General features: G+C 35.8%; 1 protein-coding gene across 2 annotated transcripts in view; it reads right to left on the bottom strand.

Moving 5' to 3' along the window:
- Positions 1-14,310, bottom strand: part of LOC109607172 (protein kinase C-binding protein NELL2-like) — a 34,357-nt gene that overhangs the window by 7,260 nt on the left and 12,787 nt on the right. Inside the window, exons 2-11 of one of the 2 annotated variants that reach the window (XM_049969981.1) lie at positions 6,940-7,101; positions 3,789-4,216; positions 2,690-2,845; positions 2,479-2,613; positions 1,902-1,995; positions 1,595-1,786; positions 1,254-1,376; positions 824-1,084; positions 533-769; positions 28-455 (exon numbers count right to left, since the gene is read on the bottom strand). In XM_049969981.1, the coding sequence (XP_049825938.1) occupies positions 28-455; positions 533-769; positions 824-1,084; positions 1,254-1,376; positions 1,595-1,786; positions 1,902-1,995; positions 2,479-2,613; positions 2,690-2,845; positions 3,789-4,216; positions 6,940-7,101 (2,216 nt within the window). The remainder of the gene's footprint in view (positions 1-27; positions 456-532; positions 770-823; positions 1,085-1,253; positions 1,377-1,594; positions 1,787-1,901; positions 1,996-2,478; positions 2,614-2,689; positions 2,846-3,788; positions 4,217-6,939; positions 7,102-14,310) is intronic. The other variant, XM_049969982.1, reaches the window with a different exon arrangement.

The following is a 14,310-nucleotide window of genomic DNA, read 5'->3' as shown; positions in this document are numbered from 1 at the left end:
TCTTTGTGACATAGTTAAACAACTGACCTCTCCATACTCGCACTCGCAAGTTTGACATTGATAGGACCATTGTTGACCGTGGCTGAGAACCACGTCCTTTATCTCCTGATGCTTGCACGAGTACCGTTCGATGCACTGCGGACAGCATTCGTCTTCCGACGCTCCTGGGGCACTGCAATCGCAAGCCGGCTTCTCGCATTGCATCACGCCCCGTTCGCACACACACTCCTCGCACTTTCCCACCCCGTTCGCGCCCAGAGGCGGCGAGATCCTCGCCCCGTCCGCCACCTCAACGCCTCCGTATACACAGCTAAGGCGACAGTCCGACGGAGGCTGGGCGGCGAGACTGGTATTAGACGACGCCGCTTTACACTCGCACCTGTAGTGTCCGTTTGTGTTTACGCACTGCGCGCTCGGGTGACACGTGTGGAGATTGTCTTTGCACTCATTAATATCTGTGTGTACATCGACGTGTTAATTAGACAATAATAATGAATAATTATTAATTAATTATGTATGGAAATTGACTTACCTTCACATAATGTTCCTAAATTAGTAGTGGAAATTCTGCTTTGGTAACCTTCCTTGCACTTGCAATAGTACCAGCCCATCAAATTGACACACTCTGAAATATCTGTACATCTATGTAGATTCAATTTGCATTCATCTACGTCCCATTCGCAACTCTTTCCGGTGTAGCCGTTGGGACATCGACATTTTCCTGGCGACGTGCAAATGCCACCGTTCAAACAAGTCTGATTGCAAACAGCTTCAAAAGAAAAATAGTTATTATATGTAATTATATGTAATTCAGTTCCCCTACCTTGACAAGTGTATCCGTCTCCTTGATATCCTTCTTTGCAGACACAGTGGTAGCTGCCTTGAGTATTGATGCAGTCGGCGTTCTCGTCGCAACGATGTTTGCTGGTGCTACATTCGTCTTCTTCCACGCAGTTGAACTTGTCGACCGGTCGGTAGCCTTCAAGACACTCGCACTTGTAGGAACCTGGAGTATTGACGCAACGCGTGTTGTGGTTGCAGTGGTGACCTTCTAAGCCTCCCTCTTGTTTACATTCGTCGATATCTACATATATACAATTGTTAGAATTTTTTATCGTTGAAAAAAATTCATAGTTTAAAGAATTTTCCATCAATTAATCGTCAAGCTCAAAAAAATTATTTTATGTCACAGTATGTACAGTATATATTTTTATATTCTTTGAATATTGCTTTATAAATAATTAATATCATACCAGAACAAATGATTTTTCCATCCCCATGGAAGCCTTCATTACACTGACAAGCGTAAGTTGTTTGTAAGTTGCGGCAAGTAGCATTATCATGGCAAAAATGACCTTTCGCACAATAGTCAACACCTGTGTTGGGCAGATAAGAGACACATACCAAACTGTTAGTAAGTTAGTTAAAAGCAATGAAATTAATTATGTTATAAAAGAGTTTTTCACGTGCTAAACAAGGAAATTATTTTCGTATGAAAAATGATGATTATGTTTAAAATAATGAAACAGTTTATGTGTATTGTTATTGTAAAGCTTTTATTGTTACAAAGCCTATGATTGTTAGGTGGTGGTACCTGGGCAGAACTTGCAGCAGCTATCCGGTTCGCTGAACTGCTTCTCCGGCGGACAATTCAGCTTCGGGCACGCCTTCTTCGGATCGATGCGGTTGCAGCCCATGAAGCCGTCCTTGCACTCGCACTCCACGCACTTCTTCACCGTCACCACTTCACCGTGGTCGAAGAACTGTCCATTCAAGAAACAGTGCTCTGAAAGTAAACGTAACATTACATTTACTGTAATTATTGATTCAATAGGCTTGTTTTAAACGTGAGCATACTAAAATGTGAGTGTCAACAGATCAATGATGCGTGGAACACTTACTTAAACAACTATGACAGCACTCTTCCTTTAGTTTCACAGGATGTTTGCAGTGTACTTCAGGACATTCCACTGGATGACACTCGATTTTTCCATGCTGTAAAAGAATTTGTCATTTAAAATTTTGTTCCTATTCTTCCTATTCTTAAATTGTTTGTTTTATACACCTGACAAGATCTAACTTATATTGAAATATAACTATGTTTAAATACTAAATTATAAACGGAAAACAATAAATAATATTTCAACGGAAACAGTTTGTTACATGTTTTGGTCTGGGCACGCTAGAAATTCTTAATGAGAGGGAAAATATAACATGCAAGTTCAAGATTAACGTTATTTATTTATAGCAAGCGGCTTTTACACTTTTAATTTTTGTCATAATTGTAGTAATTCACAAATTAGGCAAGTAAAACGGGTAAAAAATATGGAAATATAAATAAATCTTTGAGATTTAACCTGTTCAATTATAGAAATAATGTTTAATTAACTAATTTCAGTGACCCCATCCGTTTTAACGTCCTTTCAATTATTTAATTGCTTCTATATGTAATTAAATTAAAATCACGATAATACTGACCACACAGGAGCAGAGGTCGCAGTTCCTCTGCCAGGTGGCGCCGTCCGCGTGGATGGTCCCGTCGTCCGGATGGTGGCAGGACTTCTGGCAGTCGCAGTCCTCGAGCGCTGTGATCCGGCCCTCGGCGGCTACTAACTGCAAAACACAGAATTATATATAATCAAAACAGGGTACAGAACGCATAAGCGACGTTACATGGTAGTCCATATACCCTTTCGGAAAGCTCCTGAAGATGCCGTGTCAGCTCCTGCACGGTGTTCTGCAGCAGGGAGAACTGGCCGCAGGTCGGACACGAAGAATCCAGCCGGGGACACTGACTCAGGTAGCCGTGGGGTCCTCCGATCAGCCGCACGTCCTGCATAGCACCCTGGAACAATAGATGTTTATTTAAATCTGGCGAATGCGCAGGGATACAGATCATGTTCAAACAAAATTAATTAAAACTATTTATCAACATTAGTAATGATTTTTCTAAATCTCCGTTGAAATTGAACGTGAACCTTGTTGGCAGAATTTTAAGCCTTATTGTGAGTCAGTCGAGTGATTGTGGCAATTTAAAAATAAACTCATACGCTTACAAGTTGTTCCGGATGCATCCGAGGAAAAGGTAGACACAACATTCGGCCGGTCTCATCCGTAAATATGCGCGGGGCTAATATTTATTACCTCATTATCTAAAAATTGGCGGCCCGCTCAACGAGGTCAACTTTCTTTTACCACTTTTATGCGTCTCGTGGGCGGACACGTCCACTCGTAATTTCCCCGGAGTCCGTAACGTTATTCTAATTATAAGACCGGTACTGACAAATGACTTGCTGTTGAATAAATTATGTCTCAAATTTTCTTAATCGACTTTTTAATTATTTGACAACAATTTCAATGTACCCACCTTGAGGTGCTATTATAATTTCACATATGATCAATGTTATTAGAGATTTCTTTAAATTTTTAGTCTACAATGAATACAAACATAAAAATTATTATATTTAAACTAAAGTATGTAAATTTATATAAATGTTTAAATTAGTTATTACGGGTTCAATGAACTCATTGTAACTCGGTGACAATGTAAGTATTTTTATAAACCAAATACAAATGTTTCGTGCTAAAAGCCTATAAAATGTTTGAATCGTGATATATTTTAATGGAATAAAATTTACGACAGCATCAAGGAAAGAATCTTGAACTTCTAAAGACTTTTATAGTAATGAAATCACAATGACAATATATAATGTTTCAGTCTTCTTCAGTTCACCTTCCTTAACCTGCCATGAACAATAATGAAAAAAACGTTGAAATTGAATGGTTACCTTAAAGTGGAAATGTTGGTTCCTCTGGCCCAGCCAAATTTGGTGTGCCATCGTGAGGTTCCTGTCGGGCGCTCCCGGTCGCATGAGTCTCTTGTAGAGAGGATGACAGTCGACGATGAGCTCCACCTGCGAACCGCTTACGCTCACTGCGACCTGGTGCCAGACATTATCCGCCAGTTTGAACGGGAACGCCTCCACGTACACCTTCGAGTCCAATCTGGATGTGTAGTGTAGTCTTATTTCGTTCTTGCGACCGCTAGACTGTACCTCTAGGTACCTATTAACGCCGTGGGAGATTGCCACGATGGTACCCGTATTGCCTACTTCTTGTCGAAGCCAGGCTGCAATTGTAAATTCTGGACTGCGCCGTAGCAGTTCAGAGACTTGTTGTAAGGCTATCGCCGGCAGTCTTAGGTCTCGTAAATCACCTAAAAGATACAAATAAAATCACCTTAGATATGTTTTCAATTTGCTTATTTAAAATGACAAATAACAAAGCTAAATTAGCACCGGCATCAGCAGTTTCTATGTCAAGAAAGATAAATCGCCGCATTACTTTGTACAGTTTATGTAACATTTCTCTCAGTGTTTTCCAAAGTGAAACTCCCATTTCATTTGTAATAAATAAATGCAAGAATGTCGTGCCGTGTATTCTTTATAAGATATAAGGCGATGTACGAAGGGAAATTTATGAGGTTCCCGCCTGATCAATATTGAGCTTAGTTTCATTCAGCGATGTAGCCAGGTTTTATATCAAACATGCCCAACCAAATAGCACTAGTAAAGAGGATTTTTCAATTTTATTACAGCGTCAAATGGATTGTTAAAGGAGTTAAAGGAGGTGTCGGAAAGTTCAAATCGATTGACCAAACAGTCTGGAAGTGGAAGGTTGTTAATCAAATTTGCGACGGTGGTTTTTCGTTAATTCGTTGAGACTTGTTGCACATCCGTTAAAACCGGTCGATAAGTCTGGAGGAGACAAACATTTGAATAAGTAAGTGCCCAGTTTCTAAGATTAAGGGCTTGGAGCAATATACAATTGGAAAAAATAAGGTTAAAAAGGAAATTGTGGTATTTATAAATATAGTCTTAAACACACTGTAATGAATTCAAAATAATCTAAATAATCTGCCATAATTTGTAGCAGTTTATTGATGTGAAAGTATTAGTTATGACATTAAATGCCATTATTTAAGGAAACAAAATCGATAATTTTAAAATCAGTTCCATAATTAATTACCAGTTTAATTCACTAATTCACTAATGCAACATACCATTCGACGATCAATTGTAATTTGCGTCTATCCAGTTTCCGGTGTTGCAAGTTTGAAATGTGGAAAACAAACACTGAATAATAGCTTCAGCTAATATTCATAAATCCTAATTAAACAGGGCTTGTTTTGCCACGATATTAAAAAGAATATACGTGAATTAGAGCTAATGCAAGAGTCGGTGAACTTAATGAACATGTACTGTTAAAACATGTTACAAAAATACATTGACTGTGCGTGTTCAAATTTCAGCCCTTAATCAATGTGACAAATTATGTTGAATTTAAAGGGATAGTTTAAATAACATAAGATTAGGAACAAATATAAATCACTGAAAACGCTTTATGAATAAGTTTCGAGTTGTTTCAGATAAAGATCTATGGCACAAGCACAATAGATAGAAAATTCGTTTATGTTTTCCTGAATCATAAATTTTATGCTGTTGGTTGTGTTAATCTCAGAGCACATCTATTTTCCAATTTTCGTTTTTTACAACTGATATTATCGCCTCACCCCTTAACTTCCTGCATTTATTAAATACAGGAGGGGTTTTACCAGTAACTATAAAACTAAATTACAAGTACTTTAGTTGGTCTAAATAAAAATAGAGATTAATATTTTTATACTATATTATTTTAGGGTGCATGAATATCCCATGTTTTTTGTTTAACAGAAATATTAGAGTTAAATCAATTTCGGGAAAATTGCCCTGTTATTTTTTTGTAGAATAAATAAATTAGAATAATAAATCTAGTAAATTGAGCATTCACGTTGAATCCACTTTTCTTGTCAATCAATCAGAATATGAACTGATAGAAAGAACTATTTGACCAATTTGTCTCTTCTTTATAAGAATCTGAAGAAAGGAAAATGCAAGAACTCTTAAGAAACTATTTCACATTCTGGAAAAGAAAACCTTACATTTACGACTGTTTTTGCAACTTAATCAATTTAGTATAAAATTTGTGTCCATCTAAAAAAATGAGTTTAATCATAGAAATGCACTTCCCTAATTTATCGGTTTATTGCACCACCCTGCCTATAAACAAGGGTAATATAACACCCAATGTTAAAGTTCAAACAGCCCAGACTGATGCCCTTTTTGCGCCGTTCCGTTGGAGCATCGTTAATCCATTCAGTTTCAATGTGACGCCTCAATTATTCCGACATCAAACTTCGCGAGGCCCGTTAGCCACACTTTGTTAAACAATTCATCATTCTCCGTTGCGTTCCGGGGGTCCGTTCAAACGAAGAACCGAGAACCGGGCTTAAATACTTAAAAACATCGATACCGACGAACAAAGTGAGCTGCAATCAAAAGAGTTTAAAGAGGATAGGCAAACATTTGCCGAGGGATTATCGTATGCTTAAAAGTCTCTTGCTTTGTTCCAATTTTCTTTAATCTCGCCGAATTGTAATGAAGTGCTTCAATTTCATGAGTTTGGCAATGTTATTCATGTTTAGTGTTTGGCAAGGCACGACATTTATTCTGGACAAAGTAATAATGGCCGCGTTTCGTTTTTATTACCATCGAGTCAGTCCAATTAGAATATTCCTGGTGATAATAGAGATCGCGTGGAAATATTTTACTTAGTCAACTGATAATATTAACAATGTACACAAAAATGGACCTTTTTGGGTGATAAATATTCATCACCTCCGATTATGCTACTAGTGAAAAATTCAAAAATAAAAAGAGGTTGTCCACGAGCTAAAATATGGAGTGGTGTTTATTTAAATCAAGTCTGGTAGTAAAAAGTCGACATGATCAAATATATTATTAAGTAAATCTACAGAAACTCATTTACATTTAAAATTAGATAACTAAACTGTTTCAGTTTCAATTCTTTCTAGTTCAGAAGAACTGATGCAAACGTTACCTTGTAAATCATAGACCGGTCGCAATTGAGGTTGCCCAGGAGCTAATGTGACTCCTGCCCAAGTGCTGTTGTGTAATCCAAGGGCCGCCAAAAGGTCTATGGATTGACTCGTGGCGCCAAATGCGCCCGATTGGAACAGACCGGTAGGATCTAAGCCAGTAGCTGCAAAATAAAATAATAAAAATATAATTAGACCAACTTAACTTAATGCAAACAATATACTTGTTATATTGTGTATGGCAAGTCATTAATTCGGTGGTTTAAAGCATATTAAGCTGGTATAATGCGGTATACAAGACACGCTTTGCCAAAGTGCCGGAATACAAAGGACGAGATAAATTTCGTTATATATTAGGCAGAACGTTTATGACACAGCCTGCTTCTTAATGTGATTCTAATTATCTCTAATCAAGATCCATTCTATATCGATTTCGCATTAGACACAGACACAGACACAGACACACAGAAATTGGGCCAAGTGGCAAAATTCGTTTGTGGTCGTTGACTTTGAACTGTTTATTTAAAAGAAGCCAATATTTGCAAATGAATGAGTTTTACATGAAAGTGATTAGGATTTTAATGTGTTACCGGGAAAGTTGCGTGCTGCACTGTGATCATTATAGCAGGCTAGACGTCCTGTACAGACAGATTATTTTTAGAAAATTACATACCATTAGCGCGTTTACGATCACACTTTTTAAAAACGGTATTACCACAACCCCTTGAACACGTTCTATGGTGTATATATGCAAAGTAGGCGTGGGCGTATGCGGAATTATTTCGCAAGTACTCTACTTAAGGGATGAGAACCGCTATCAGGTTAAATGAGAGCCGCAGCGTGTTCGAGAAACGTCGGGCATACATTAAAGAATAAATATTGATAAGATAGGGCCGCAAGAGGAACCGAAGGTATTTACAACACAAACAGGTTCGTGTTCCGCCATATAAGTGAGAACTTAAGGGTTGTTTCTGTTTCTTCCATTGTGACAATATTTGACTTGAGAATGTTACAGTTTCGACGAAATAATAGAAATATTTCTTCGGTTTCGTAGAATTCTCATTTTAAATATTCACACAGTTTAAAGAATAACATCAGTTCATAGATTCTGACAAATTTCAGTCATAATGTATGAAAAATTAATTTTACATAATATTTTTTCGACTTCTTTTCTACCCCCCAATCACAAAAAATCTCTCTTTTAGTTGTGGAAGGGTTCTTTCCTCTACAATTAAAAAAAAACTTCAACATAGTTAGCAATACTTAGCATTAAATAGCTAATTTAAAAAAAAAATAAACATATTCAAATGTAGATTCAAATACTATAGAGAAGGTGATTTTCACGTGGAGTATTATATTTTCGTGTGAACTAGTGTAATTCCAGAATGAAAACTGTCTACACTGGAAGAGTGTGAAACGTGTAAAGTAGAAAGTTCCACATTCGCAGCGGCTGAAAACTATAGACCCAGTAGTGAATAGAACTCGACGACTTACTGTTATTGATTTCCGCATCTTAAGCCCACCCCAGAGACTTTCATGCAGTATCTCTGAACTCCTCGACATTGATTGCACCCCTTTTCTTCCATTCCCACCGTATCTAACGTATCCTCCACATTCAACACAAATAATCGTTTAAATATTATACGTAAACCTTTGAATAGGGTTTGTTGCAGTCCGTTTATAGTGGTTAGTCACTCATTATTGGGGTATGCAATGCAATTATCGCAAGACGGATAAGGGAATGCATTGGGTGTGTGTGTCATTCCAAGGGGTGATACGGGGGGACTGATAATAAATTAATTTCGCTATACAAACATCTTGTTTAATGCCTCTTGTCTCCTTCTTTCAGATGTGAAAGGGAGACCGGCACATTATTATTCACAACAACCAAAGCTATATTTTTTAAATCGTTCATATTGATTTTATGACGTTTAAATTAATTAAAACGTTCCACGAAATCAAAATCGTTGAATTCATTTAATTAGTTTTTGTACAGATGATTCCGGTTTAAAACAGTGTAAAATTCCGTTTTAAATTTAATCAGTGTGCTCGATGCAACTTCAATATTCATTGTGCTGAATTAAATTCTCGATTCATTGATGATTCAGTTATATTATTGTTCGCTTTAATGGACACCATAGTGATTTTGTTTGATTAAATTATTGCATACAATTTTAATTTAGTATGCATCCATCCATCAATGTGTCCATTATGTGCTCTTTCAATATTTGATGTTTTCCTGAAGATCAAACACAATCTTTGCTCTGAAACACATATTTTATGGAGGTTTCAGATCGTAAATTTTTACGGGAACTTTACTACATCCAGTTCTAAAAGTACGTTTGACACCTTAAGAATGTAACAAATTTGTTTCGAAATAATTTTAGACTTTTAAAATTATTAGCAGAAAATTTTATGTTTGGCGTTCTTATAATAATATTTTAAATAATAATTAAATAATTAATATAACAATATGAAAAATATCATGTATTTTAAATTTTTGTTCAAATATTCACTTCCATTCAGATGATGATATTCATTTAAAGTACTTTAACAATAAGTTAATTAATATTTATTAATAACTTATTGTTAAAATACTAATTGACAATGATCGAAAGTTATCCACAATTTATTGTGTTTTCGAACATTTTTTAGATATTTATACATAAAAAATATAAATGGTTAAATAAACGTTATTAACCTATATATGGAATTCTGGAAACACTTTAATATAATTGATTTTATAGTTTGTATTGTATAACAATTCAGTGGAAAACTGTGTTTATGACATTTCATGATAAAATTTCATAATAAATAAACTCATCCACTTAAATTTGAATTCACTGTGTTATTTCTATTATATTCGAACATAAGTATAACATTTATGTCTCATAAAAAGGATTTCGAATACTGTTACATTCTCGCAGTGTGGCCAAACACATTTCAATAAATTTAAATTTGTCAGTTCTTCCAAACAAATAAATCATAATGTGATTTTATTACGAAACAATGCGTACATACGTTTAAACGAATTACTTTTGTTGCTAATCATAAATGTTGAAATAATTTATTGAAGAAAATCCCCTTTAAAAGTACAATAAACTTGGAAACGTTCCCATTAGATAATTTTATTTCCGTTCAATACGGCAACGTTAAAATTAAGGCGAGGGTGGAAGGTAACAATTAAGAGCAACCACCTGCGCCAATTCCCATAACAAATGTGGCAGTGAATGAGAGAAAAAAACCCTTGCTGGAAAATGAGGCAAAATAATGTGATGTCGTAATTTAGTCTGCAGATGGAAATATCATTAAATCATTCGTGAATCGAATTAAATTTTCCATTTAATACGTATTGGTTATGGGACAATAAATTTCGAATGATAATTTGAGGTATTATTTCTGAATTGTGCCGGTTTAAATTTGAAAATTGCTATTAATACCGTCGTCCGTCTCATTTCCAATTGACTCGTCTGCGATTCTAAATTAAATCGAAATTGCCACGCACACTCGAGACTTCGATCGAATGTGTCTGGCTGGATCAATAAAGAAATTTCATTTGGACCACACATTGAGGAGTGCACGCATAATTTGGTTAACGATCCGCTAATCGGCCATTATTGACAAACAATTACGGGCGGGGAAGTTTTAATTAATTCAGAATGACCTTTTACGTACCACCGTGTGACGTCGAGTATTATTTTTGTGGTTTTAGTGTCAAGGGAAAAAATGCTTCGTACAATTAGTCAGTCAGGTAAAATCTTGCGAGGGTAAACGTTCGGGTGGCCCAGGCAATATATTAAGTCTAAAATAATTCCGTATGGTCGCGTGACAATTAATATTGTAGCAGTATGTCGACATTTATGTCTTTCGTGTACTACTGAGTTATTTTTATACCCGATTCCGATTAAATATTGATAGTTCAGGGTTCGTTAGTTTCCCTAGACATTGAAAACTTGTGTCGCAACCGCTGTGTAAGAACACCTTGTTTAAATTTAACTGGAGCAAGTGTCTAATAAAACACACCGTCTTATTTTAGCAGTCTCCACTTGAAACCTCGTAAATCGGCTTTCGTATATTTACCGAAGCCGCATCAAAGTGTGTTTGCTGTTATTTTAAACATTTAATTTCCCACGTGAAACATCGATTTTATCTGGCAGTTAAGTTATTTTCTTTGCTTGCTGACGTAACTTCGATTCGAGTGTAAAATTTCGAACGGAAAATCTACTTTGATGATAAAAGTAATGTGACATGTCGCCTGTAATTTCCGTCTGACACAACGTAACTTTTTCTAAATTGTTACGATCTACATCGTAGCAAATGCCTAAACTAAAACAAAATACTTTGGCGTGTGGACGCTAATCAATATTTTTTATAAATGTCTATTTAAGTTTACCATTATTGATTTTTCTAGGACTCGACTGATACACCACCACAGGCGCCCATGATCCCAAATTTCACATTCCCTGTATCCTGTTAAATCATCATTTTTAACGTAGGCAATTAATAAAAAATTTAAGCACCTAATACGTATCTTGGATAATGTGGAAAATCACTTTCAATATATCAATAACCATAAATTTTCAATATGAAAGCTTCCCTAACCGAGATGAAAGCAGCAGGAATTCCTGCCGAGGCCCGGCAAGACATTTCACGTGAGCCGATCCCTGATGGGCATCCTTAAACGCGACGTGACTGAAACGGGGAAAAGCTCAATGTTGCGTGTGTTAACAGCATCGAGGGGGACGGACCTAAACGTTTTCGATGGGTTTCTAAAAGCGCAACCAACTCGCCAGAAATGCAATTTACTTTATGAGTCATTTACGACGGACGGACGGCAAGACGGACCGAAAATTGTCTCAAATCGTTCTCGATGGGGAAGTTTCCTTTCAATTTTCGATTTGTTTGAAATTCACATTTGTCTGTAGTAATGTAATTCCAGTCAACGACAAGCGTTTGCGTGTGATGGGACTCTGGGGCGTAAAATTGGCAACGAATGGAGCTGGAAGAGCGTTCCGGTTCTGGTAGTGTCGCCGGCTAAATCATAATGTGCCCGTGTACGTGACAGCGCGATAGAAACATGCAGCTGTCTCGCAAATGGCCCTTATCCAAACTAATTTCACATATCATCACAGTTTCATTAGGACGCAGAATTTATGTTGCAGAATCTCGCGTCACCGATTCACACCTCGTTATTGCGTCGGGAACATATCGTCAATCCGTCGTTGTCGTTCGTCGAGGCGTCCGGAATTTACAACTCACTTGTTATGACTTACTGTGTAAAACGGTTGTGTCTACTTATGTTCGGCTTATGGTAACACATATAAATTCATGCTGACATGTTTTACTTAGAATTTAAGTTGTATATGTATTAGATTTATTTTTCAGTCATTTAAAGTCACCAATGATAATTAGAATTGAACTAAAATTTCTCTTTTTAATTAGTGAAGGTGAAGAATGAAGAAAAAAGCTATAGTCAAACTTCGATAACTCGATGTAAATTTGTTCACTCTAGTATAGAAATTATCTGTAATTCTGTCTTTGTCTTAACACGATTTTTTTCTGGAAAATCATGGTTCGAGTTATCGAAGTTCGACTGTATTAACAAAGTCTAAAAGATATTTTTAAAAAAATGGTGGATTCGCCATTATTGATGACCAAGGTTTGCTGATAATCATCCGTTGACTATTGCAATTTACTGCAAAAATATATAAATTTTATATTAATTAAAATGTCAAAGTTGAGATATTGAAAAAGATTTTTACTAAAAAAATCGAAATGAAACAAATGTATGTCATTTTACAAATCTCTTTTTTTGAATTACCATAAAAAAAATTTTTAAATTTGTAAGACAAAGTACCAGAGCTATATGATAGTACTTGGTTTTGATAGTATTTTTTTATATACAATTTTTATTATCTTTAATTGCACCCTTTGTTTTTCCTTTGAAAACACATTAGAAAGAAAACCAAAACAATCATTTATTAAATTTCGATTTCTTGTTTTTTATGAAGTTAATTAAAAAGCTTTGATTGCCAACATACTAATTACAGTCAAACGATAACTCGAACTATGATTCACCACAAAAAAAATCGAGTTATTAAATAGAATACATACATAGAAAGTTATAAATGTGTATTTATGATTTAATGTGTAAGTATGATTTAAGCTAGATATTGCAAAATATACTGCTAAAATACACTAATTAAAAATAACATTTTGTAACCTATAAAATATGTAATACAATTATCATTATTAATGCAAAAAAGTCAGTTATTTGTGTTTGACGAAACGATTTTTATTTTCATTAAAAAAACAGTATGATAAAACCATTCCAAAATAGTTTTGTTGACATTTTCATACATAAATATTTTTCATGCCAAGCCTAGAAGCATAATGTAAGCAATACCATTGTTATGGATTGTATTTAAAACATTTAATTGGAAAAACCTTTAGTAAAATGTAGAAGTTTCCGACATTATTCTAATAAACCGATAATTGGTTTTCGAATTGTTGGCGACAGAGAATACTTTCGAGCATAAGACAGGAAAAACCTCGGGAAGTTACCCTGAGGCAAGAGAAATTCGACTGTTTATTTATATAACTTTTCTCTTGTGTACTTTAACTATGCATTATAAATATATCAAAAATTTATGGATATTTGGACGTCGTAAATGATCTGTAAAACAAATAGATAAAACTAACTGGAGAAAATGACAATAAACGTCCACTAAACCCGAAACATTACTAACACATGCCTCTAAGTTTAGCTTTTACTTGCATATGTACAATGTGTATTATAAAATTTCATCAAAGGCGGTTTTCAACGGAACATTGCAATGCTGAAGATTAAGAATACGCGGTGGTCGTAAATTACGTTCATGTAAGCGGTGACTAGTAGATTACATGAAGATGTTCCTCGGCCTTTTCTGACTTGTTTTATCTGTCCCAATAAATCCAACACTTAAGTGCATTTATTCGAGAAAATTATCTTCAAACATTAACATCGTACTTTGCGTTCGGATCGGAATTAAACTGTTGCGACCGTCGTCTGGGTCGTTCAGGATTAAGGACCTCGGTTACCAGGCAAAGCAGCCAGATGATGTAACTGTGACAATAGTTTTGCAGTCTAGATGGCGACCGCCGCGAAATTTATACGAGACGCCGCATCTCTAGCCGTCAGGACGCCTGAAACTCGGTCAATTCCCTTCGGAACGTTGCCGGCTCCCTCGTTCCGTCTCTCTTACGATATTACTATGTCTAGATAATACTTTCCAAATATTCCATGTGCTTACGTCCAATCGGGTGGTTGGGGTTTTTTCAGCGGTGGTTTTATTGATTGTCCTTGATAGCGGTTCGTTTGGAAAATTCCTTTA

Source organism: Aethina tumida, chromosome 7 (genome assembly GCF_024364675.1).
Source record: "Aethina tumida isolate Nest 87 chromosome 7, icAetTumi1.1, whole genome shotgun sequence".
In the NCBI taxonomy this organism is placed as follows: Eukaryota; Metazoa; Arthropoda; class Insecta; order Coleoptera; family Nitidulidae; genus Aethina; species Aethina tumida.
Note: the sequence above shows the minus strand (reverse complement) of the source record. Positions and strands in the feature narration are given on the sequence as shown.